We start from the raw sequence: 27,951 nt of genomic DNA, 5'->3' as shown, positions 1-27,951 counted from the left end.
ATGGATCCTAGGTTCCCAGGTATCTTCCGAGGAAGGATACCCCTTCCAATGAATAAGATATTCAAGGCGACCTCTGCGATAACGTGAATCCCGGATATGGGAGACCTCGTATTCTTCAGAGGTGGGAGCAGGTAAAGTAGGGAGACTGGGGGTATTCTGTTTCCTGTTCCCTGATTTGAAGGGACGTAATTGAGAGGCATGAAAGGTCGGATGTATGCGACTAAGATTGTTAGGCAGTTTGAGGCGATAGGCCACTGGATTGATCCTGGATAGAACATCGAAGGGACCAATAAATCGGGGGGATAGTTTAGAAGGGCGTACCCAGCGGGGTAAAAACTTAGTGGATAGCATGACTTTGGATCCTCTTTTCCACTCCGGTACAGGTCTCCGGTGTTTATCCGCTTGTAGTTTGTTACGGGTATTTGCCTTAAGAAGACTTTGATTGGCGGTGTTATGGGCTTCCTTTAATCTAGATAAAGAGTTTTCCAAGGATGGTATGGGAGTCTCAGACCAGAAGGTAGGTACTATGGATTTAGGATGGTACCCATACGTACAAAAGAAAGGGCTGATCCCCAGTGCGCTGTGTACTGAATTGTTATAAGAAAACTCAGCTGTTGGTAAGAGGGAGACCCAGTTGTCCTGTTGTTGGTTGATGAAACACCTCAAATACTGCTCAAGAGTGCCGTTTAGCCTTTCTGTCTGCCCGTTGGTCTGTGGGTGAAACCCAGAAGATAGAGCCCTTTCGATACCCAGTAGTCTGCACAAGGCTGTCCAGAACTTTGAGGTGTATTGGCTCCCACGGTCAGACACGATCTTATTGGGAAGACCATGTAATCTGAAGACATCTCTCATGAAGACTTCCGCCATAAGGGAGGCCGAAGGTATTCTGGGTAGGGGGGAAAAATGAGCCAACTTCGAGAAGGAGTCCACCGTTACCATAATACAGGTACAGCCCTGGGAATTAGGTAGGTCTACGATGAAATCTGTAGATATGTGCTTCCAGGGTCCTGGAGGAATCGGGTCTTGTTGAAGCAGGCCAAGGGGACTTTGTGTGGAATGCTTGTTTTGCATACAGATAAGACAGGTCTGGATGTATGCCTGAGTGTCGGCTCGCATACCGGGCCAGTAAAAAGATCTCTGCAGTAATTCCAGGGTCCCTCGTAATCCTCTATGCCCGGCTACCCTTGAGTCGTGGCACCACTGGAGAGCTTGTATTCTGAGGTCCTGTGAAGGAAGGATAAGCCTTCCTCGTGAGAAGTATAGACCGTCCCTCAGATCCACCGGAGTCCCCCCCACTTGCATGAGTGTCTCTTCAGGGGAAAGAACTTTCTCTCCCTTTTTCCAGGAAAGACGATACGGCGGAAATGATCTTGATATGAGGAAACATGAGTTCTTTCTCGTATCCTAGAGAGGCCTCATCTCTGCGAGATAATGCGTCCGCAACCTGATTTTGGGTTCCGGGTATGTATGTTATGAGAAAATGGAATTGTGCAAAGAAATGTGCCCATCGGGCTTGTCTGGTGTTATAGCACTCTTGTTGGCGTAGGATCTGTAGGTTCTTGTGATCAGTCCGTATCAGGAACGGGTGTAAGCTTCCTTGGAGAAGATGTCTCCATTCAAGACAAGCCAGTTTCATGGCTAAAAGTTCTTTTTCTATCACGGAGTAGTTCTGTTGGCTAGGGTTGAGGGTTTTAGAGTAATAGGCGATGGGATGTTCTCGACCCTGACTTGTTTGTAGAAGAACGGCGCCAACAGCACCCGCCGAGGCGTCAGTCTCCAGAATAAAGGGGAACAGTTGGTCCGGCTGTCTCAGTATAGGGGCTGAACAGAACCTCTTTTTCAGGCAAATGAAACTCTCTTCGGCTTCCCTGGACCATTGAAATGGTCTGGAGGCTTTCTTCAGTAAGGAGGTGATGGGCAGGGTGAGTCGGGAGAATTCGGGAATAAACTTCGGTAAAAGTTGGCCAGACCCAAAAATCTTTGGATCTCTTTAACCGATGAAGGGGAGGGCCAGTCTAGTATAGCTTCGACCTTCTTGGGATCCATGGCGATTCCCTTGCTGGACAAGATGAAGCCCAAATAGGAGACAGAGGACTTAGAGAAAGCACACTTTTCCGGCTTGACTAGTAGATGATGATGTTGCAGCCTGCGTAATACTTCTTTCACATGACTGGTATGTTCTTCGGGTTGACGGGAATAAACCAGAATATCGTCTAAATAGACAACGGTGTTTTGACCCAAGAGATCTGAAAATATACGGTCCATAAACCTTTGAAAGATTGATGGAGCGTTGACCAAACCGAACGGCATTACTTGATATTCGAACAGTCCATAGGGAGTGCGGAAAGCCGTCTTCCATTCGTCACCAGTTCTTATGCGGAGCAAATGATAGGCATTCCGTAGGTCGAGTTTGGAAAACACTACCGAACCTTGGACTGCCTCCATGATCTCAGCGATGATGGGCATAGGGTACCGGTCCTTGATGGTAAGTTTGTTGAGCCCTCGGTAATCGATACAAGGTCTTAGGTCTTTGGAGTCCCTCTTTGGAATGAAGAATAAAGATGCTCCTGCTGGTGATCTGGACGGTCGGATAAGCCCATTGGCTAAGTTGTCATCTAAGTAACGTCTAAGGACTTCTTTTTCCGACATTGAAAGGGGATACATCCTACAAAACGGAACCAGAGCCTGAGGGACTAAGTCTATCCTACAGTCCTCCGGTCTGTGAGGAGGAAGTTCCATAGGTTGTTGGTCTTGGAACACTGTGGCGTACTCCTGGAAACTGTTTGGGATACAGTGGATCGTGCTCCTCTCTGGGGCACACCCCGTCTTGACACTTTCGAACAAGGGTCCTGGAAGACACTTCTCCTGGCAGAAGGCCGAATGAAAACTTGGGAGGTTTGCCGACCAATCGATGGTAGGGTTGTGTCGTCGGAGCCATCCAATCCCCAAGATGACTGGGAAATGAGCTGCTCGGATTATGTCGAAGTACAGTACTTCGGTGTGTTGTTGAATGGATACTCGTACTTCCTCAGTGGTATGGGTGATGAGGCCGGAGCACAGAGGGGTACCATCTACACCCTCTACCTTCTGGTCTACCTTCTTGGCTATCCTACGAAGGCCTATCTTGTCGGCCCATAGGGTGTCCAGGAAGTTACCGGCTGCTCCACAATCCAGCAGGGCCAGGGTCTCTATTTCCTTTCCTCTGAACTGAAGCTGGACGGATAACACCATAAGACGTTGGTCCTCCGCGGGTTGAGCAGATGTAACGGAAAGTGTTACATAGGAACTGAGAAAAGCCCCTCGGTAGTCCGTCCTACCAACTACCGAGGGCGTTCGTTTCCCGAACGTCTGGGAGGTACATCTGGGCAGTCTCTCAAGAGATGAGTGGAGGAGCCACAGTATAGACACAGGTTGCCTTCTCTTCTCCTTTTCTTTTCTTCAGCAGTCAAGGGCGATCTGGTTGTTCCTATCTGCATAGGTTCTTCCCGGGTGGATGGACGAGCAGCAGGTGAGGAGGTCGATGGGTGAGTCTCGGGGTAGGAACTGACGTTACGGTTCTTTCTCTTTTCGTTTCTCCTTTCAGACAAGCGGAAGTCTATTCGTACCACTGCTCTTATGAGATCTGAGAAAGAATCAGGGCGAGGGATTCTAGCGAGCTCGTCCTTTAGCTCTTCGCGCAAACCCCTCCTGAGGATGGTATATTGAGCCTCTTCTTGCCAGCCGGCTTCAGCAGCTAGTCTTTTGAAGGAGGATATGTAAGTGAGTAGGTCAGAGCCACCCTGACGTACATCCAACAGGTCTTCACTAGCCTGGTGAGCGCTTTCAGTGCGAAGAAATGCCTGCTTGAGAAGATCTTTGAATGCTACGTAGTCCTGTAATACTGGGTCGGACCGGGACACCAGTGGGGTAGCCCAAGCTAGGGCATTTCCAGTCATGTGAGTGATCATAAACCCCACTTTGGCATGATCAGAGGAAAAAGTGTTCGGTCTGAATGTAAAATGAATATTGCAAGCCTCCAAGAATTCTTTGACTTTTTTCTCAGATCCGTCAAATTTTCCCGACACCAAAGGCAAAGGTGGTAAATCAGTGACTTGCTGTTCTCTAGCGGTGACTCTCTGTTGGAGAGCGGTATTTGCCGTTTGAAGTGCTTGAACTTCCAGGTTTAAGTTTTGTACTGCCGCGACCAACTCTTGAAGTTGCTGGGGAGTTGCCATGTCTGTATTTAGGCGTTGCAAGCTGTCAACAATGTCTGACGCTGTGGGTGTATCAGCAGGGTTGTCCGTGATGTGGTCCACCCCACTCAAACCCTGAGAGTCTTTTAATTCCCCTTCCTCCTCACCTGATGAAGACGAGAAGTCCAACTTCTTTCCACGAGGTCGACGAGTAAAAGTCCTTCTCTCCTTGTGTAGATAGGGTCGGCCTCGGGAGGAAGCCACCGCGACCCTTTGGGAATGAATTCGCGGGGACTCCCCCCCGCGACAGACAAGTGCGGCAAGGGGCAAAGCCTAACGGCACAAAAACCCCTTTGGAGTGTAGGTATCCGACGGTGCGGAACGAGAGGAATATCCAAAGCCAGCTGGAATGCGGATACCGGGCAAACTGACGGTATGGAGAGGCAATCAAGGTAGAGCAGGGGGGGGGGGGAAGGCCAGAGAGAGAAACTACAACAAGTAAGGAAAGATGGAAGATGGAAGAAGGGAGGAGAGCAACCGTGCCCGAGTACAAGAAGGAGCACCGGTAAGAGATAGGAAGGACTACAGGAGGAATATAGGATAGGAGCGGAACTCCGCTAAGCGAGTGTACTGTGGAGCGCAGGCAACGAAGAAGAATTCAGAAGTTGCAACGCGCCGAACCGCCGAGCCTGAACAGAGAAATACACCCGGCGGCGGCCATGTTGGAAAAGACTAGAACGGAAACGGCGCTAGTGAGCACAACGTGGCGGCACAGTCTGACGACCGCCATGTTTCCACCTCTTCCATAACCGCCAGAACCCAGCGGTTGTGACATTGGCAACCTTTGGCTCGTCATGTTTTGGACTACAGAACCCACAATCCCTCATGTACTCGGCTGGTTTGGGCTGATGAGTTGTAGTCCAAAGCATCTGGGGAGCCAGAGGTAGCAGACTGCGCTTTGGGGAGCCAGAGGTAGCAGACTGCGCTTTGGGGAGCCAGAGGTAGCAGACTGCCAGTCATCCTGTCCTTCTTCCATACTCATGTGTTCACGCAGCCTCTCTTGCACTTTAATCAATTATCACATTATGAATCGCCCATCCCTCCTGCTCCTCCTCTCTCCCGTCAACCTATCCTGCTTTCTGCCCAGGTGTGTCCATGTTTGAATGCTGGTAGTGTTTGAATCTCTGGGCTCTAGCATGGAGATGGGGGGGGGGTGCACTTAGAATGGTTCTAGTTGTAGAGAATGGCTTTGTATGAGAATGGAAGAGGGAGTGTCCCAAGTAGTAATTAAATTCAAGTGGGCATGCATTTTACAACTTTATATCCCTGCTATTTTAGTAGAAGTTGTAAACGGCACTCTTCAAAACAAGTGTATTGGTGTGGAGATGAGGCAGCTCAGTGGGGCGGGCGATTAGGAGGTGGGGGGGGGGGGTTGCAGAACAGTCACTTCGACACAGGTCATGTATAATTTGGGGCCACTGTTAGAATGTAATTTTAATAAACCGGATTAATTCCTGACGGGGACGCCATTTGGGGGTTGCCAGTGGTTGCAATGGCTACACTTGAGGCCTCCCTTGCTACCCCTAAAAAAGAATTTCTAATTTTTTTTGGTTTTTTTACATGTAAACTCCTGGGCTGGCTAAAGCCAGTGACATGTGGTTCTTTGCTTCTGGAGTGTCTGGCTTTCATGTTCAGGCCTCTTAAACAGGGGGTTGCACTAGTGTAACACTTTGAGTAGTTACCCTAAATAAGGAATAACAAATAATTGGTCTTTCTGGAATTCTATACAATAATTGCTAGACTCATTAAAGGTTTATTTCAGGCACACTTCAGGGGGTGAGTCCCCGATTTATTCTGTTCTTAAACACCTCAACTCAGCTTTTCCTCCTTCTGAGGTCGATAAATGAGGACCAACAGTAGTTGGTGATATTGCTTGTATATTTGTTCTACATAAAGTCCTTCAGCGTAAGTGCTTTATAACCGCACATCATTTGGCCTTGGATGTCTGCTTGCATTCACAGCATTCTGGTAATATGGGCCTATACACAGGGGGCGTGGCCTGATGTCCACGGAGTGAGGACGCGAGTTCCCTGAGCTCCGTCTGGGCCGCAGCAGTCCGATCCTTTTCAAGGTGATTCAGCCCACAGACACCGCATCCGAGGAGATCCACCGGCGGCCGAAGCGGGAGACCTTGTCTTCCACCCAACCCCGACGAAAATCGGGGCCTGAGAAGCTTCTACCGCGACCCGGCGCTGGCTCCCCCTTCTTCCCGGGCGAGGCACACAAGATGGCGGCCGCCTCACGTTGATAACCCAGCGGCTCGCACTGGATCCGGGAGCCAGCGACTCGCTGACTCGAGCAGTCCCTCCCTGCAGTCGAGTGCACCCCGGCTCGGGCCACTCGAGGGCACCGTCAGGACCCGGTGCAGCAGCCAAGAAGGGCTAGGAGGAAGATCGCTACGCGGCCGATAGACACGGGGGAGAGGGTGGCGACGGCATCAAAGAGGCAAGATGGCTGCCGCGAGGAACAAAGCCAAGCACGCTACTCTGGACCCCTTTGTAACATCCAAGCCTGCTGCTCAATCCACACCGAAGACCTCACCAGCACAAGATGCCCCTGGGGATGAGACCAGACATAATCAAGTGCTTGAGGCGATCGCGGCCCTGAGGACATTCATCGATACGAAAATCGGGGAGGTTAAGACGGACATACAACTTATCAGGCAAGATGCCCGCAACTTAACGGAGCGCGTCACCATAGTCGAATCCTCCCAGAAGGACATCTCAGATGAGACGACGTCTCTACAGAAAGAGGTAGCGGACCTCAAACGGAAAGTGCACTTCTTGGAGGCGAGATCCGAAGAAGCAGAGGGTCGGGCCAGACGGAACAATATCAGGATCCTGGGCGTACCGGAGGGGTCGGAGACCATGGACCCGACGGCTTATGTGGAGTCCCTGATACAGCAGGAAGTAGGGGTGTCGAAACTCTCGCAGGGATTCGCCATTGAAAGAGCTCATAGATCCCTCCAGAAGCGCCCCCCGCCTGGATCCTACCCCCGCCCCATCATCGCCAAGGTCCTCAATTTCCGCGACCGAGAGGTGATCCTGAAATTTTCGAGGGAAGGAGGTATAATCGAGCGGGGTGACTCAAAGATTACCATCTACCCCGACTATACCCAATCGGTGCAGAGAGCAAGGAATTCCTTTGTCCCCATCAAGGCCCAGCTGAGGACACTGAACATAAAATACATGCTGCTCTATCCATCACGACTAAAAGTAATCCACAATGGGCGGGCAATATTCTTGGAATCACCAGAAGCGGCCACTATGTGGATGGAACACAATAACCTTGCTGAGGCTCCCAAAGAAACCACGCTAGAGGAACGCACTTAGCACGCCCAAAAAGCTGACCGCATACTAACGCGGCTGGAGCACCCATTTCTTTGGTATTATACTCCAAACCGAACCGAGGCTATACCAATACTGAAGAAAAACTACCACATCAGAACGCTAAATGACTGCGGGCTCACTCGACCTCCCGCCCATGGACACAGACCACGGACCCACCGTTGACCAGTGCAGACCTCTTTCCTGCACACAACCACTCGCGCCAGAGACCTGGACTAGGTCGGACGGCGCGAGGGCCCCCGAGCACTCCACCCCGGTGGCTGAAGCTGGGTGCATTAGTTTTAGTTACTTGTTCCAAGTTGTTATTGTTATGACTGTCCCAACCCGGATGAATAAAGATTTCCTGGGCCTAGGCGGGCCTACCCACCCCACACAAATGGCTCATCACCCACCCTACAATACGGCTCATGCAACACTGGGAGAAGGGGTGGCACTCCCCTCATCGAGGAACCCACTTATGCAATGGCAGCAAGACTCAAGCTAATTACATGGAACGTTAGAGGGATGGGAACATACATAAGAAGAAACCGGATTTTTTCTTATCTAAAGAGGAAAAAAATATCATTGGCCCTCCTGCAAGAAACACATCTCACCTTGGAGGCCACAGACAAAATCCTGAAATACTGGGGAGGCCAGGGTAGCGGCGCATCCTTCTCAAAGTACGCAAGAGGAGTCTATACATGGGTGAGCCCGGACACACCATTTCAACAAATGGGAACGGAGCTGGATAAAGAGGGCAGGTATGCAATAGTGTGGGGCATGCTTGAGAACACTCCCCTGTGTATAGTAAACTCGTATTTTCCCCAGCACAATATACCCTCACACATCAAGGACCTATGCGCAAAATTGCTGCACTACCGAGAGTATACGTTCATATGGGGGGGGGACTTCAACTCTATTATGAACCCGGAACTGGACAGATCGACAGCTCCACGCATGCCCCATAGCGCCTCTCCTGGGGCCCTCCCCAGGATGGTGGCAGACCTACACCTGACGGACATTTGGAGAGACCTCCACCCCTCGGATAGATCATATTCATTCTACTCGGCTCCCCATAGCCTCCACACGAGACTGGACTACTTCTTCATCGCCAACGAACTAACCCCGCAAGTTGAATTGGCAGAATACATGGGCAGAACAATATCTGATCACTCCCCCTTGCTGTTGCAGCTCTCCCTCAAGGGCCCCCGCCCCCCCATCCCGACGTGGCGCATGCCATCAGATGCCTTGACCGACCCAGCATTCAAGGAAACCCTAAGAGAAAAGCTGGAAGAATATTTAGCGATGAATAAGGGTTCGGTCGAGAAGTGGAGCACGCTTTGGGAGGCGCTGAAAGTAGTGACAAGGGGGGAGATAATCGCCGAGGCGGGCGGGATCAGGCGACAACTGAGGAGAGAACTGGAGGTCGTGGAGGAGAGAATAAAGCGACTTGAAAGTGGCGCCCCACCAACCACCGAAAGGGAGGCTGAACTGAAACTGATCAGAGAGGATTGCAGGGAGGCATGGGAAAGACTCTCGAAGTTTGACTTCTCTGTGCGCACCTCGAAGGCCCACAGGGAAGCTGACAAACCGGGCAGAATACTCGCATGGCTATGCAGGAAAGAGCACCCGAGACAGGCCCTCAAGGAGATCAAAGATACGAACGAAAAGACCTGCAGAACACGACAAGAGATTAATGATACCTTCACGGAATTCTATAACGACCTATACACTCATGAGACGAAGGTCCCCATAGCAGATATAAAGGATACGCTGGCTGAGGTGGGACTGCCTAGGCTGAGCCAGGAACAACAGGACAAACTTGGGGAGCCTATTACGGTGGAGGACATCACAGATGCAATCAGATCCCTCTCCACAGGCAAGGCTCCTGGCACAGATGGACTCATCCCAGAATTCTACAAGGCCTACGAGGAGATCACCTCTCCTATACTACACGCAGTATATACGGAGGCATACGAGTCGGGCACTCTCCCTAACACTATGAGAGAAACCCTCATCGTCCCGATGCTCAAGCCAGGCAAACCAGCCGATAGATGTGACTCATATCGCCCACTGGCGCTCCTAAACTACGACGGCAAAATATTGACGACCATATTGGCCAAAAGGCTCTCGAGGGTGATCGGTTCCCTGGTACATGAGGACCAGAATGGCTTCGTTCCGGGGCGTAACACCTCCGCCAATCTCAGGAGGCTCCAACATATCATTTCACAGACGTCCGAAAGCGAGGAAGATCTAGCAGTACTCTCACTAGATGCCATAAAAGCCTTTGACTCTATTTACTGGGAGTGGCTGATCGAAACCCTGAGGGAGTTCGGACTTGGCGAACACTTCATCCGCTGGATAGAGGTCCTGTACAGCGACCCATTGGCAAGAGTTAAAACGGGTGTCATGATATCGAGGGCCTGGCCCATCCAGAGGGGTACCAGACAGGGATGCCCACTGTCTCCAATGCTGTACATTCTAGGCCTGGAGCCGGTGGCAATATACTTCAGGAAGCAGTTCTTTGACGCTGGCATCAGCATTGGAGGATCAGACAACATCATCTCGTTATATGCCGACGACGTCCTCCTATACCTGCGCGACCCCTTGGAGAATGCCCCGATTGTATTGGATGTTCTGGACAACTTTGCAAGATACTCGGGGATAAGATTTAGCAGGCAGAAGTCTTGCGCGTTCCCACTAGCAAGACTGAAAAATAAACCTGAGGAGGAGCTTCCTGAGATCGGGATCCGTTGGCAGGTGGACACTTTTCGATACCTAGGCCTCAACATCACACATTCACCAATATCCACCCACAAAGCCAACACGGAGGCCGCAATGGGCGGAGTGCGGAGATCCATACAGTTCTGGTCAAAGCTCCCGCTCTCCATGATGGGGAGGGCGGCGATAGCTAAAATGATAATCCTCCCCAGGTTCCTCTACTATTTCACCAACGTGGTGTATTACATTCCCCCACCCTTTTTCAGGACACTCGACTCTCTGATCAGGGACTTCCTCTGGGGACGAGCCCGGCACCGACTCACACTGAATACCCTCACACTCCCTTACGCAGAGGGCGGCATTCAGCTCCCCGACTTCCAGAGATACTTTCTGGCGGCTCAGTCGACACACCTGGCAAAATGGCTCTCAGATGAACCTTCAGCTGAGCTAGAACTTCTATCCCACTCCTCTTCACCGCTGTATCCCAAGGAGCTACTCTGGAACCCCCGACTTGGACCCCCCAACCCACCCACTATACTAGAGGTTGGAAGGCGGGTATGGAACAAGGTGAGATCCATGGCGGGTCTGCAACGCTCTTATACACCCGACACCCCCATGATGACGGATGTCTGCAAAACCTCCACCGACCTGGCAACTATGAGGAGATGGGAGAACCATGGTCTCTACACATGGGGGGACATGTTTCATGATGGCCTCTTCAGGGACTTCGAGTCGCTTCGAGAAGGAGATGGACTACCACTGGGCCATTTCCTCTGGTACCAAAAAGTGAGACATGTGGCCAGAAAGAACTGGGTCGCATGGCCTGAGGAACCAGAAACTCACCCCCTCCTGAGAGAAATGTATGACGTTGGTGACGGATGGAGACCGACGTCCAGGTTGTACACTCAACTGAACGATCGACCCAACCCAAAGAGCGCCCGGCTGAAGGTAAAATGGGAGGCAGACCTCCGGACTGAAATCACAGAGGCCGAATGGGCGAGAGCCCTGATATATCCAAAGGAGGTATCCAGAAACGCCAGGTTTAGACTGATCCAACTGAACGTACTCTACAGAACGTATATGACCCCTCACCGGATATCCACGTTCAACAACAAAGCGGACTCAAGGTGCCCCTGGTGCTCCTCAGACCTGGCGGACATGATTCACATGTTTTGGACCTGTTCCAAATCTCAGAAACTCTGGCAGGCCGCTGAACGGACCTGCAGGAATGCTGGCCTAGAAACTTACGAGTGGACACCCAAGGAGTGCCTACTGGGCACCTATCCGAGACTTGGTAAAATCAAACACTTGACGAAGCTTATGGATATGGCCTGCCTTCTAGTTAAGAGAACAATTGCCATGGCCTGGAAGGCCCCAGCGGGCCCCAGGTATGACCCCTGGATCAGGGAAATGGAAAGATGGACTACGGCTGAGACTGTAGCCTGGGAGGAGGGAAACAAATGTGGCGGCGACGATGTGAGCAATGTGCTGGAGGCCTGGAAAGCCCTCCTTAGAGACATGGTCTTTGCAACGAGCTACAAACCTCCTTGAACCCACCCCCCTTGCATCCTAGAAAGCAACAGACACTACAGATTAGCCCACCACACCCAAGGGCTCCACCCAGCAACTGTACTGAGGGAGCAAAGCCGATACCCGCCTCCGGACCCACTCCCCGAACCTGGCGACATTGATTAAGAAACCACACCGAGAGTTGGGACAGTCACTGTTACTGTTATTGTTATTTCTTTTCTCTTCTTTTCCCTTTCTTCCTTAGTTTGTTTGTTCTTTATTAATAGTTTTGTCGTTGGTTATAAGCTGATCACCATATCACATTTACGCCAGTTATTGCATTTTGAATGTAACTGCTTTCAGAATCTTATCCTTGTACAAGTTTACTCACAAATGCCAATAAAGACATTTAAAAATAAATGGGCCTATACACACTGATAATAACGATACATATGGTGATCCATTCTTGTGTGAAATGTATTTCACATTATAGTGATACTGTAACCATATTTCTCGTTGTGTACGTAGGAACAATGCTATGTGATACCACTTCCTGTTTTATCAAGGGGCGAAAGGTTGTGTTCCTTCGCTTCCCGTGATGTCACTTCAGGGTATGGTCAAATTACATCACTTCCTGTGATGGCATCAGAGGTCAAGGACCATGTGATGTCAATTTGCTACCCCCGGCGTTTTGGTGAAATGACGTCCCTGATTCCTGACCCAACTTATTTAGAAGATCTCAAATGATATTCTTGTTAAAGTGGTTTTCACAATCCTTTCAATGCTTCATTCGATTCTTCTTTTTGTTGTATCTGCAGATATTGGGAATATGGCTGGGAGGCAATTCAGTTGGGAGCGATGTGTTGTAGTTTTCAATATAGTTTGCATCCAACCCCATCTTATGTTTACCAAGTACGCAACCGTTTTTTCATACTGACTGTTAGGGCCACATGAGTTTAGAATGACCAGGAAAAAAATAGGCCCTCCCATATAGGAAGTGCAGAACATGAAAATGAGCCGATTATTAATGATCTTGCTTGAATATATTGCTAAATTATCCACACTCCGCGGGCTATCCAACTCTTTGGTTTGTTTAAAGAAACTCTGGCGCAGGGGGGGATGTCGGAGGGGGGGATATTCTGTACAATTGAATTTGGCAACCTTCAAAGGAATTCATGATTTCAGTGCTTAATCTAGCAGAGAACAATTTCATATGTACCAGGCCGTATTGGCGTTGAGTAGAGTTGGCATCACGTGACCATTATACCGTCAAACATTTAGCATTTCTCAGTCAATTATATCCTTAGTTTGTTTCTGGCAAATTTAACCTGTTGTGATAATCAGTTCTTCATATATGTTTAAGTAGGATTGTTGTTCCCCATTTTCTAAGGTTGGGAAGTTTTTTTGAGGAAGTACCATTCCAAATGGACGTGTTTTTATAAGCAAATAAAAATACTGCTTGCTATTGGTACACCTGGATCTGTCTGCAGCGTTCGACAGTCGACCTTTCTTTCCTGCTTGTATCATTTGCTTCTCCTGGCTTTAATAATTCTGCTCTTCACTGGATCTGTTTCTATCTCTCGAACTGTACATACTCTGCTTCCTGGACTGGTCACACATCACCTACCGTTCGTATTCACCATGGTGGTCTCGGGGTTTGGTCCAGCGACTCCTTTACCTTTACACTATTCCTCTTGCTTCCGTCATCACCTAGTTTGGTCCATCTCATCACTTCTATGCTGATTCACGCCTATCCATTTCCACTTTTACCCCTGCTATTCATGACACCTTTACTTCCTGTCTCTTAGCTATGCAGTCTTGTATGTCCACCCACTGCCTTCACCTTCATCCCTACAAGACTGAGGTTCTTTTCAGTCCTGCTTCTATGCCTCCTCACTCCCCTCAAATCCATTTCCTTTCGCCATAATTCTCGACCTAGTCCATTTTCGGATGTGGAATCTCAGCGTATATATTGACTCCTTACGTTTTCCTTACAGAGATCTACACTCTCCCACTCCTGTCGATTCCACCTTTAACATCTGGGAAGCTAGACCATTTCTCTCATTTCTACTCTTCTCATTAAGCTACTTGTATCTTCTCGCCTTTTCTAATGCTCAAGTCATGTTCTTGTCCTTCCTGCTACTTTTTTTAACTTCTCAACATTCTCTCTCCTCTCTTCCTTCACTTATATCGTTCTATTCTCCAATGCGTTCTTTACACCCGAATCATTGTTTCTTCTTACTGTTACTCATCCTAATCTTCAAAAGAATGCACTGCCTATTTCATTGTCCTTTCTTCCTACCCCATGTTCTGCTCTCCCTTTCTTCAACTTTTCAATATTTATTTTTGTACCTTTTTTTTGTAATATTGTGTAAAGTGCTTTGGCATAAAATCGCTCTTTTAAATACAAATGAAATAAAGTTTTCTCAAAGAGGCTTTTGTGTTAAATGCTTCTTTGCACCTTTATGTTTATTAAACTATATAAGCCTTTAACTCATCAAATCAGGAAGATTTAGTAGAGCTTCTTGATGTTGCTCAACATATCTGAGGAGCTCTGTGGGTAAGAGCAGGGGATTGTACCTACAGAGAAGGACTCGTATAGTTACCTATTTTTTTTGTTCATCCCAGTTTTCCTTTTGGAATGTTTTTATTTTGTTTTTTTTATTTAAAAAATGTTTTTTTTAAGGTAGTAAAAAATGGGTGAAACACCTCTCGTATGTAGGGTGTTGGTAATGCTGCTTCCCTTTTGAGACACATTAGGTCTTCCAGATGGAGGGCGGACTATTCATGGATTGATGGGACGTGTTTTTAATCTGGACTAATTGTCACAAATGTTTTATTACGAATCGGTTCCTTTTTCCAAGTAGTCAATATGGTGAAGTTATAAAGGATAAGGATGTATGCAGTTTGATTTGTCTAACACACTTGGCTTTCAAAACAATTGTTGGAGGCGTGGGGGAGACTTGGACAACCTTTTGAGAATGATTGGTTTTAGATCCAGTTTTTTATTTTGTATTGGTCTCATTTTACAATGCCTGATCACAAAGCCTAATGTGATTGGCACCACTTTCCCTGTGCTGTAGTAGTGATATTTTCATTCTCATTAGGCTTTGTGATCAGGCCTCCAGCTGAAAAGCAAAGGCACAGTCCCCTGAAAATTCCCACTTGCATTCATTACTTGGAACATAACCTGGTCTTGCAAATTATTAAAAACCCCAATAGATCTGTAGGGAGAGTTCCTTAGTTTACATAATGCACTCTCCCCAAGGTGACAAAATATTTACCAGTGCCTTTTGTAAAATGGTGCACACTTCATATTTGGTGCCATGCTGCCAAGCATGCACAGTGAAACTTGCTATTGGCAGTTACTGCAAACGGTGTTTTCACAGTAAATGCAAAATAAGTTTGTAACATCTACATACTCAGCCACTGCTACAAAGCAAGACAATAGCTAGGATGCTGCATGTATATATAGATTCCCAGGAAGGAAGGGCAACACCTCCCCTCAGGGACCGGGACCTAGCAGGAGATCTCAATGGAGTTGTTTCAAAGTCAACGTAGAAGCAGCCAGCCTCACACCCATGTGCTGTAGCACACCAGAGTTCCATTGAAGTCAGCAGGCATGGGAAAGGGGGACGCAAGTGTGGCCAGAGAGGGAATGTTAGGGAGAATTCTCAAGAATGTGCTAATTTCCCTCACCTTTGAGACCCCCAGCAACTTTGCTGCATTTCTAGGATTTGATTTTTTACCTGGGAAGAGTGAACCTTTTTCCCCCCCCTACTTCCATATATTTTGATGTGTTTTACTTTTGTGTTCTTTGGTTATGGAGTTTTTAAACCATTCCAGAGGCAGCCTCTTTTTCCGTGTGTCACACTGCACCGTCGGTGCAGTGGCACAGGGATGTCTTTCAGACTTCCCATGGTTTAAGTACCTTCTCTGGGGACTGACTGTCTCCCAGAGCATGTAAAGTTATCTGTATTTTTAAATATACAGATCCAGCACACACTAGCTTCCTATAGAGTCCTGGAGGGGTTGCATAGCATCCCCGGAGTCTAAACACTCATGTAACAGTCAAATGTTACCCTTTCCCCTCTTGAAATGGCTGATGGCAGTGGTTTAGAACAAACTACCATGATTTTTCCCGACCACGAACACCAGTAGCTAAAAATCGAGTCAGCCATGTTTTTCAATATGGCGCCCAAGACCCATCTGTAAAAGCAGACTCCGGTCATCTTTTTTCGCAGTTTCATTTTGGAAAGGTCCTTGTTGCGTGTCTCTGCATGCCAAACCAGGTTTGGTCCCTTTGTTCATTGGCCTTTGGCGGGCTTCAGTGCTGAAGCCCTCATGGGATGGACTGGATGTGAGGAAGGTGCCCAGAACTCCCTGTGCTTAGTCTCATAGGAGACCTGAATGCACTCTGGTGTGATTGGCCAGCTGGCTGTTTGGCAAGGACAGCCACCCGCTGGGTGTGTGACAGCCAGGCTGGAATGAATGGGGGGAAAAAATGTTAAAAGCAGGCCTCTAGGACTTGGAAAGCAAAGTCGACCACTGGAACGAGAATCTAAGACAACTGCTGCAACTCCTGGTCCAACAGTGAAGCCCTGCTACAAGTCTGAATTGCTTGAAACTCCCTCGACCTAGAAGCCCTTCAAGGACGACTTCTTCCCTTGAGTTTGGTGGGAACAACTAACTTGCAAGTCACCTGGACACAGTCTCTATACTGGTCGAATTTTCTTCAGAGTGCTGTTGAAAACCGGATAGCCAGTGAGAAGGATACCAGTTTGTGGTCTTTAAGGCACTCGCACCTTAGACCGACATTTTGCTAAGCTTGTGGCCTCTTCCCTGGGCAGTGCAGGAACCACCCGACGTCGTCCTTGTCCCCATGACTGGAGCTCAGGAACAGAGAGATCTGCAGGAACTGCCTGGAACAACTGCCTCAGCTACAGCTCTGCTTCATTTATAAGGTACTGCGCAAGCGCGGTCAGGAAATCCTTTCTGCCGCGGTGAAAGTTTGTGCAACTTTCCCAACTTTGAAGGATTGTCCTTCCCTAAACCGACATACCCTTTCGTCTGACCAACTACTTCTAAAAACCGTGGCAAAGACTTAACCATTTACTACCAGAAATGTGCTATCCTATCCAAGGCTCTGAACCATTGAATTTGGACCAGGCCTATCGAATTGAATTGCTGGTTGTAGTGAACTGAAACTATTTGCCCTACCTCTGAATGTAATGGAGCTTTGATTATTTTAACCTTGTCTTTTTACCCCCTTTTTAAAATGACTGTAGTGCCATTTTGCTCCCACTTCGGGGAGCTGAATTTGTTCAGAGACTGGTTGTGTATTGTAGTATATTAGAATGTGATATTGAGCTGCTCTTACTAATGTTTTCCAACGGACTGTAAATAAATGTATACTCTTTTACCAAGAAACCTTGAGTAAGTGTTTGTTTGAACCACTGTGATTGCTAGTCCTTTTTGTAACCCCTTGTACTGCTTACTTTACTGTTGAGAGAAGTCTGGCTGCTCAGCCACTGCTACCACATTACTGTGTAGTACAGGCTTGTACCAAAGTGTACTTGCACTTATAGTCTTAATTGTGTGTAGTGTTCCCAAAGGGTACTGATGTGATTCTGCCTCACACTTGCCGCACCTCTCCCGTGTGCACTTACATTGTATGCTGATTAGACGTACATTAATATCTGGTATGTTATCAATATTCTGCTGCAGTGATGAAAAACAGCTGGTGATTCTAGCAGGGGAACCTTATTCCCCGGTTTCATTGTGGAGTTCATGTAGAACAGGCATCTGTCACTGGGATGGAGTGTTCAATAATTGAGGAAATCCAGAAGTACAATTAAGAATGATCTAAAAGGGGCACTCACATCAACAGGGCAGTTAATAGATGGAAGAAGGGATTTATCCTCTGTGAGCCTTTCCCATTTTTTTCTTTACTGCACTGCCGGTATCCAACATTTTATTTTCAGTAGCTCCCGAATACTGTTCCTCCTCAGGCGTAGGCTGTGTAATGTATTTTATATAGCGTCACACATCCATAGGTCTCAGAGCCCTGAAATAACAGATATTATCCCACAGTGTGGTACTCGATTTATCTTCCACGGAAGGATGAGCAGCTGAGTTGACCCTGCCGGGATTCGAACCTGCCACAGCAGCCTGCGCACAGATATCCGGGATAAGCGCTTACCTCACTGTTCTACCTGGCTGGATAAGACTGCTGTGTGTTTCAGAGACCTGTGTGCAGGCTGCAACCAGAGTTCTGTCCCAAACGACCATCGCTCCACTTTCCTCTTCTGAGGGGAAACTGAACATGAAGTAGGAAAGGCCACCAAGTGTCACTTGGGAGGCAGAAACTTGTCTGGGAAGAAGTGCTATAAGAACGTTGTATTTACCCATTTGTGGCTTCTTCATGACTGGTCGCGTACCACTGCGGTAGGTGTAGGCTCGAAAGTGGCAGGCGATTGGTGTTGGACAGGTATGTTTGTGGTTCTTCTATAGTATCTGAAACCTTGATCTGTTTTGGCCCAGGAGGAGACCTAGCTACTGCTGCAACTTGCGTCTCGCAGTGCACACTGTGATGGGCAGATCTGCTATACGACGTTTGCAGAGTGCTTTCTTCTACTGCCCATGTCGCAACAGGATGTGTGCAGTGACTGATCAGTTTCCCAGAGCCTGTGCCAGCTGCAGAGCAAACCCGCCCAGATCCCATAACTGTCACGTGCTTGGCTTCTGTGTTGACGCCCTGGCCCAACTTCTTATTTCCTCCTGTTCTTTGGTGAATCGGGATAAAGGGTGCCGCGGTACCGCAGGCAACACACTGCATGCTAGACAGCACTTGGGAGCAGTGTTAATTTACGCTTTACTCTCCCTATACATTTGATTTGAAAAAGAAACGGTTCTGGAATGGTTTAGTTTTAAAACCAAAATGTAGGAAGAGGTTGAAACGCGCACCTCGGTGCATTTCACTGAATGTTCCTTTTAAACAGCAGGTGCATTTGTTTAGGGGTATGTATGATGCGTGGGAGGGACGTGCTGATGGGGTTTGTGGGCAGTGGGGCCAGACCAGCAGGGAACATAGTTCCATTACTTCCTTTCGGACACTTCCACCACTGATGCTGCCTCCACAACTCCCTCCCCCTCCCCTCCTGCTTCTGTGGCCCCGATGGGATACTGAGCACTGGAATACCAGAGGCGTCCAAACAGTTCTTTGGCGTTGCCATCTCTTTGGTCCTCTTGTGAGAGGCCATGGTACCAATGATGCAGGCTAGGCTGGTCTAGGCAGGTGCAGGGACATTACTCGCCCTCCGTGCTCTACCTTGGCGCTTCCCCAAAGGCCTCAAAATGTGCGTTTGCCACTGGTGTCGATTTGACTTTTGGCAAGCAAGAAATGGTGTTCGGTGTGCATGTTAAAGTGTGGGGGGAAGCAACCTTTTATGCTTGGCTAGGAGCTTGCAATTTGAAAGGTTTACCCTGGTCTCTTGTCTGTGCCTGCGAGGTGGCTTGTGCAGCCAAAGGTCAGGTTAGCTCTGCTAGCACGTGTTTCATAAAATTGTATAAACGCAAAAGTGGAAGTCTTTGCAAAGTAATGAGTTTGTCAAGAACGTAATGGAGGTGCTACTGTGTGCCTGCATGGAGTGCATACACATTTTACAAAGAAATGCATATGCAGTAGCAAATCTGATTTTGGGGCTCAATCTGGGCCCTTATGCAAAGGCAGTGACTCCAGTAAACTGCCGGACATGCTGGCCCTCGGCCAATTATAGATTCCTTTGAGGCTATGAATGCAGATTTACCCAGGCTGCAATCTGAAAGTCTTGGGGGTAGGGACGGGGGTGATCATTGCAATGAAATCGATATGTCTGCCAATAAAATGTCCAAATAGTTAACTGAAGCATTGGGTCTACGCCGTGAACTGTTTAAAAAAATAAATAAAAAAGGACCGAATAGTTCATGGTATGTCTATGCAATTTGCCACTATCCATTGCTGCTCCCAAGTGTTGATGCTTGGGGTTGCCAATCTGCTAATTGGGGTTGATGGGTGCACTAACATTTGGCAGGTGGCAGATTTACAAATACACATTGTCATCGAAAATAAAGAACCTAGTTGTGGTCTTGAAAATAGACCCCATATGTTTGACTGATTCACCCTGGTTATCACTTCTCCATTTCTATAGAATGGCACTCTGCACATTATTCTTCCGTGGCAATGCCCTTTCCCCTAATTTTTGCCCCTGTGTTGGTGCTTCTATTTGTGGCATGTCTTTTATCCAAAGTGACACTTCTGCCCCGCTAGTGGAAATGGGGACTGTGTGGCACCGATCACATTAAGTGCCAGCATGTACAATCTAGCCATTGGCATCCGTGGAAGTGCTCAGCCAGTCAGGTGGAAGGAAAAGCTGCCTAGAACACTGTGTACCACCCTCATTTTGCAGCCACACAAGGCCCTTCCCACCCCCCAGGTGGCGCTGTCTTGATTGTGGGGAGACCACCACTATGGAAATAGAAAAGGGACTGCCCCTTTTCCTGAGGGTGTGGCCATCTTGTTTTCTTTTAATGAGAGATTGGCCTTGTGCAATATGTGCGGAGCCCATCTCCCGAAAACAATGTTTGCACCCCGGTCAAACCCGGAGTGCCAATAGCAATCGCCGCCTTGTTGGGGAGCGTACATGGTCTGTAGCGACCCACAGCCCCCGCCGAGGCACTCTTTGCTCGGGCCTGCCTATGCTTATTGGTAGGGCATTACTGGCCATGTACACCCCCACCCCCCGCACCCTCCTGATGCTGGGGTGATGGCTACAGTAAGAGCGCACTGTGTATGTTCTGCTGTTCACACTCCGTTTACTCCTGCTACAGCAGTGCTGAAAGTAGCTACAGCATCTGACTGTACTGTTAGGCTTAGTGGAGAAGTGTAGGTGTTGCTAGCACAAGCACCCAGCAGGTTTATTTTTATATATGAAAATATATAACAAGCACTGAGCCAGTCCGTGATTCTAGGTTTGGGGCTTGTGCACCCCGTTACTTGTTGTGACTACTAAATTGCCAAAACATCACATCATAATCGAGCTGTTTGAGACCCCAAAAGTGATGGTGCTCTGAAATGTCACAGGGCTCGGCTCTGGCGCGTAACACCACAAACTAAGCTCTGGTGATAATCTACTACTATGCCTATCCGTTTCTAATTGTGAATCAAGATTATAACTCTGGGAAGGGCACTTGCAAGAAAATTGAAGGGAATGACAAATGCTTTTTCATGCAATAAAATTCAAATCTTAAATTAGTTTGCTCTGTGGGTCAAGTTGGCATTTCGGATTTATGCAGTGTCTATATTCCAAGAGTTGTAGTATGGATTATAAATGTTAATTTCTTTGGTGGATCGGTATAACAGAGGTCTTAATGTGACTACCAAGCCACAGAGATTCTGCCTAGAGTATTGACAGGGTATCCTAATTGTATTGCAATACACTGATATGTAACAAAGCGATAAAGTAAAAACTTTGTTTTGGTTTTCATTTTAGATCTGAAAGGTGATGGAAAGTGCCCTGTTCTAAATGTTTTTTATTTTTTTATTTTTTCATTTTTTTGTTTCTTCTAGGATTTGAAAAAATATGGTGCAACCACAGTTGTAAGGGTCTGTGAAGATACCTATGACAAAACCTTGTTGGAGAAGGATGGCATCACAGTGATTGTGAGTGTTTTGTTCAGATCTTCTGCTTCCATTTTGTTTTATTTCTTTGCATCCATGGCACTATCAATTTGTGTAAAACGTACTATGTTTCAGCCCTGGCTAAATGACAAAATGCGACATGACCGGTGTGTAAAGACTTCCTTGTGGCAAGTAACTGAAGTACTGGCCAGCATCATTTTTAACATCTGGATAAATTAAGTCTATAAGAGATGCAAAGATTGATCTCAACGGGGCAATCCACATTTTAAAATCGTTCGACCAAATGGTGGAGGGCTTATTTGGGCAGACAATGGAAGCAGCTTTTCCTGTTTAACGATTTTTCACAGATGAATAGGAAATTAACAAAATATTAACACTGCTTGTGTGGTCAAAAATAGCTGTCCTCCGTGTTTACTATGAGGAAGCATCTGGCGACAGTTAACCCTACTATATGCTAATCCTCAGTGGATTTCGTCAAGAGTACTTGGGTTTGTTGGCAGGACACTGGCTCTCTAGATCCTGGATGCAAATCATGGTGCAAGAAGAGGCTTTGCTGCTGAATGTGATTTAGTTTAGTAAGATGTGTAATGTGTTTCAAGATGCGGTTGCAGTGTATTCAAAGAGTGCCTCTTGAATGTGAGACTCGCAGGTGTATTTGGGATGTATGTGCTAGGGAAGTGTTAGACGGCTTTTGGTAGAGTTGTCTCTTGAACTGTTGTGGCGCGCGATCATAATCTTAAATGATTTGCTGCCTTATTTGAAGGAAGGGTGAGGAGGTGAATGGGCTTGTATTCTGGTGCTATTAATGCTGCTTCGTAATCTTACCCTGCTGTATTGTCGCTCTGAGCGCGGCTGTACGATGTTGGCATAGATTGATTACAGCAGGTGCACGGAGGATTTCTGGGCTTGAACAAGGCCCCCCCAAGACCTAGGAAGACTCTGCCAGATACCTGCCAACTAGCACTCACCGACCACCTTGCAACCAACGAGCAGATACTACCAAAACATTTTGTGGGCTTAAGCCATATGTTCAGGTTGGTGACAGTTTGCAGTCCCAGAGGCGGGTTCCTGAATGACCCTCATTGTCCGTGTTGTAAGCCGAGGCGTAGACAGGGTAGGGCCTGAGTGGGCAAGGCCCACCCAACATCTGTAAATGCCCACTGAAGAGCACTGTGTGGGCATTTACATATGTTAATGTCACTGTAGTGGGCCCAACTACATTAGCTTCAGGCCCCACTTGTTAGACAATCCTGGCTACGCCTCTGGTTGTAAGAGATGCAAAGTACCATACAAATTTGCCAATTTGTTTTTTTTATTCTTTAAATTCAGTCTACTTTCTTTTAGCTGTGGTAGAAAAAGATTGGTGTGAAAATCATGTTATGTTACTGAGCATGTCTACTGTGCCCGTCACCACCAGAGTGGTTTTATGGCACCAGAGCTTGTCCATAGGTGGCGCATTGTGCCCCAACAGGTGTGAGCACGTCCTGGATTTGTTATAGAATGATGGACTAGGAAAGGCAGAACAGGAGACACATGCACACTGACAGGATGTCGGAGATGAGTATATGTAAACATGGTGGAGAATATGATTGGGTAAGTGTGTGTCCTGCCATACTTTGGAGCAAAACTAATGGCCTAAAATAAAGCGAGCTGATAGAGGCCTCCCTGAAAGAGCGCGACGGGCACTAGTCACCATTAGTTGTTAGAAATGTGTGCCTTTTGCTCTCTGGACAAATGGGCACCATATTAAAACAAAATGACGAACTCCTAGGTATGCACCCCGGATCTGCTTAAAACTAGAGTTGAAGGGTCTGACCACCAAAAGTCGATTTAAAAAAAAAAAAAAAATCTCATATATAATCTCTCCACCCACCTTGCACCTATACGTTTTTATTAACTTTACCGCCCGCCCCCCTCCACATATACATATGCAGATAAATGGGGGTCAGACTTTTCTACTTGGGTAATTTTGTCCTAACCCGTCAAAATAGCGGCTCCGGCCTTCTCCACTCACCAAGTGGTTCCTTTTATTGGATGACGGACTGGGGTGGATGCGTGCATTGGGAGGAATGGCTCACAGCCCACCTGGGAAAGGTAGCTCTTAAAGCTTTAGTGTAATCTATAGCTTTCCATAAAGGACTGTCCTTGAACAGACGAATGACTGAAGAGATGGAGGAGCATTTGTTGCCTCAAAATGAGGGACAAAGGAGACAACCGGCCAGGACCCAGAGGTCTGCAACCACATAATGCAAATTCCAAACAGTGAAAACTGAAACTGGTTGAAAAGGCTGCACGGAGTCAGCCGCCACAATCCACTATTCGTTAATGCAGGTGTATCTGGCCAGAGCCAGCAAACACTTCCCACGTAGGGATAATGAACCAGTCAGTGAATGTGTTGGGCAATGGAGAACTTCAGTGTGATGCCGAAGGGGGCCATGCATTTGCAGATAAATTGGGCATCGAGGTGTGGATAGTTCCTCCATTTATTAGAACGCCCCAGCTGGGCAAAAATAAAGCGGCCTTAACGGAGTGCCACCCCACCCCTTGAAAGCCCCATCCAACGTCCTGGAACCGATTACTGGCTGGTCGGATTCCTTACCACTACACTAACATCCATGCCATCATTTGTGCCACCTGTTGCCACATGCCAACTTCAAGCTGTTTCTCTAGTCGTCCACCCAATCTCTGTTCAGTGTTACCATAGGGCTCTCTGGCATGCATTCTATTACGCTGCACCTTGCCACAAGAGGCAAACTGCTGTTTGCAAAGTTTTTCCAACTTCCAGTCAATCTGTGTCCTGCTTCTTGTAACTGTGCCGATAGCCAGCGCAGCAAACTGATATTTTTCTTTAGTCCTCTAAATTCGTCATCCGGGTGTTTTTGTTAACTTGCATCCAGGCATTATTTTATTGGTTGCCAATTGGCACGTTGCGGGCCCTCCCAACCTGGGATAGTTGCTCAATGGCTGCCTGATATAATAGTGAACTGCATTGGAACTTCGATGAAAAATCAAGATGGGCCCTGACCAATCAAAAATGTCATTTTGGGCATTGCGCAAGATGCTGGGCAAAGTGTAAAAATATAGTAGAAGTATCCTAATTGGGGACGGGGGAGGACTATGCAACTAAGTGCATGGCATACATAAAACGATCACAATACAAAATGGGTTATATAAAAAGCAGGAGTCCCAAAAGGACCATAGTTGGAACCTTAAAGTTAATACTACAGGTGCAGTGGCATGCGAGCTATACAAATTGATCTCCCAACAATCGCTCAACCTGGTGAACTGCTTTTCCAAGTGTGTGCCTCTTGACTCCTCAGAAATCGGCAGGCTTCTCATGCAGTGGTAGTCTGATCCAAAAAAACACCCAAGGGAGTGTGTATGGGGGATTCGTGCAGTGGATACCTGCTCCAAAGAATGCACATGACTTGTGGGGGGTAAGGGTGCTAGTGGGGGTCGACCTGCATGACACTAGCAATACACAAATGCTTCATGAGAGGGGATGCATGTTGCATGCAACCCGTGCCCTCTTTGAACCCGTGGCAGAGTATCCTTAGGCAGGCGCAGTCTCAGCAACTGTAGTAATGTCATCAGAGGTGTGGGTCAGAAAAGTGAACAAAAGTAAAGTGCTTCGCACCATGTCAACTGGGGGGGGGGTGTCTTTGTGCCAGTGTGTGTACACACACTGGAATGGAGGTGTTGGAGGGTGGGGGGTGGCGATGGTGATTTCCCTTTCTGTGTCGTATATCCGAAGTAATTTCTGTACCCGCACAGGGCAGTACTGTCCCAGTCGGCTTTATTCACAGCACTTAAATTAACGAGTCACTATGTTCTGCTTTATATTTGTATCGAGGCTGAGGGAAATCCATGTGTCACGATGGGCAGGATGGGATGCAGTGCACCGTGCCAAATTGCATTTTCTGATAAACTAGAGCATATAAACGTTGAGTGGGACTCAAAACATGCCTGGTTATATAACTTAGTACCTCTAAACGAGGGTTATAAAACTGTACTGTGATTCTGGCCCTATTGCTTTCTCACTTTATAGCACTGTGGTGCCCTTAACATTTTAAGCCTGGTTATTTTCCACATATTGTATTTTTTGTCCCCCCCCCCCCCCCCTTGAATTCTAAATTGTCTTCAAATCTTTGTCTACAAGCTCTGACCATGAGAAGCTCCCCTCTTCAGGGTTTGTTGTGGTTGGGTGAATTTAAATCTGATTTGTTTTTAAGCATATGTCAGTTATGATTGTGGCACTGTCCTTTTTATGACGGAGAAGAAAAAGCCAGCTCTGCTCCTTTTTAGAATGTTATATTGTCATGGCGATTTGTCATGGAATTTTTCTACTTCTAAGTCTAGTCTATAAAACCTGGCATTTTAGTTTTATTAACAATTTATGAATTTTGCAACACTCGGCAAATACAATATAGGGTCAAACGGGTCTTAATATTTCCCCCTCCATCTCAAGAAAGAGGGGAAAAAAATTCAAGTGCTAGTACAGCTCCAGGAATCTGCCCTCATACTTCAAGATTTCTTCCGACTATAAATCAATGTTTCCAAGTCAGCCAATTTTTAACATTTTGTCCATCCACATATTCACTTCTGGAGACGATCTGGATTTCCCTCCTAGATATCAGCTTTTTTACCTCTAATGCACCCCCTAAACAGCCATTTTCTTTGATCAGTGCATAGATCATTGTATTAAAACCGCAATCCAAGGTCAGCCCCAACACGTAAAAAAAAAAAAATGCAGTCTCCTCCAAATAATCACCCGCCCTCGCACACTCCCAGAGCATTATCTCCAAGGTTCCCACTTTGTGAACACAACCTCAACAGTCATTCGTATCAGAGAGACCTTCTGTAATCTCTCAGGCGTCCAATACACCCTATTCAGGATCCTAATCTGTTGTGATCTCTCGCCCAAGCTTACAGAAGATGGGCAAACATTCTTGCAGACAACCTCCCAACGTTCCAGAGTCCTCTCACTTGACATTCGCCTTGTCTATTCTTCCAGAAGGGTTCTATTTTCCATTGATCTAGACCCAATCAATTTATAGTTTTTACTTGCTAGCCCACCCTCCACTTTACCACTAGTATTTAGGCTCCTGAAATCAGTGCCCTCCTCAGACTCTATAACCCCAATTGCCTTTTTACATTTTCCGTAATTACGTTGTTAGCAATCCGTTATTTGCCACGTCTTTCACCTGATTGTCGGCCATCTTCCATTAATTCTCAGGTCCACAATTCACTGTACACCCACCAGGAACTGATCTGGCCAAAAGTGTTTTACCATTTTTCCTATTTTCAGAGTTGTACCATCTGAAAGAGTAGTCTATAAAAATCATTTTCTCCTAATAGATTCACAAACTTCTTCCATGAGCTTCTCAAAAAATTGCGTTGTGCTCTCCACTTTAGTTGCTCGTCCCAATATGGTTGTCAGGCTAGCCAACGGTGCCAGAGGCCCTAATGGACATGCTTCTGCCTTAGTCCAATCATCTGCCTCCTTTTCCAATAATGGAGTAAAGTGTCTGGCCATAAATGCCACATGATGGGCATAAAAAGTAGTACCCCCTAATCCACCTCTCTCCTGAGGCAATTGCAATTTCCATAGTTTCAACGTAGGAGGCTTGTCGTCCCATAAATACTTCTGTATGAATGCATCAAAATCTTTCTAAAACATCTTCCCAACATGCAAAGGTAGCAGCATGCTCGGTATATAAGCTATCTTTGGTGTCCGTCATTTTAAGCGTGTTGACTACCCCATAAATATAGATTTAGCTAGTGGCATTGCCTCAGACTTTGCACAGTTGATCCTATATCCTTAGCATACATTATAATCTGATAGAAGCCTCATATGTTTTGGCAGCAAATTATCTAGGTCTCAATAGTAATAGATTGTCTGCATAGAGCCACTCCACCATAACCTATTCCCTGTATCATCCCCTATCGAATTGCAGCTGACAAAGCTTCAATTGCCATCACAAATGAAATCGTTGACCATGGACACCCCTGCCATGTACCACGTTCCAGCTCAAAGCACTCAGATCTCATACCATTGGTTCCAATGTCTACAGTTGGGCTAGAGTATAACAACTTACCTCTACTTACAAAGCATTCTCCAAGACCCAGTCCATCTAGTATATTATACAAATAATTCCAATTGACCCGGTCAAAAGCTTTCTCTGCATTTTAGTTCTTAAAATTCAAATGTTTGCGGAGAATTGCATCTTGCTATACAAGGAGAACTAGGAAGCAATCTGGTCAAGTGCTGAAGTTTACTGTTCAATCCTAGCTTCAACACTTAACCAACCCTGGACCCCCAATGTAATCCGATAGTGACTATCCTATCAAATTGGCAAGTTTATAAATATTTAAATATTATGCTGGGGATGCAATTTAGTTCCCATGGTATGTTGTTCCCATGGTATGCTGTTAACGACCTGGTTGGTGGAACTCACTATAATGTTTGTAAGATATTTGTTAT

At 47.0% G+C, this 27,951-nt stretch overlaps 1 protein-coding gene across 5 annotated transcripts in view; it reads left to right on the top strand.

The window, feature by feature from the left end:
* Positions 1 to 27,951, top strand: part of PTP4A3 (protein tyrosine phosphatase 4A3) — a 179,386-nt gene that overhangs the window by 121,852 nt on the left and 29,583 nt on the right. For all 5 annotated transcript variants that reach the window (XM_069621715.1, XM_069621718.1, XM_069621716.1 and 2 more), the window contains exon 3: positions 21,396 to 21,488. In XM_069621715.1, the coding sequence (XP_069477816.1) occupies positions 21,396 to 21,488 (93 nt within the window). The remainder of the gene's footprint in view (positions 1 to 21,395; positions 21,489 to 27,951) is intronic.

This window comes from Ambystoma mexicanum, chromosome 5q (genome assembly GCF_040938575.1).
Source record: "Ambystoma mexicanum isolate Mex_15411 chromosome 5q, UKY_AmexF1_1, whole genome shotgun sequence".
Lineage (NCBI taxonomy): Eukaryota > Metazoa > Chordata > Amphibia > Caudata > Ambystomatidae > Ambystoma > Ambystoma mexicanum.
The sequence above is the reverse complement of the archived record's forward strand: the minus strand, read 5'-3'. Positions and strand labels throughout refer to the sequence as shown.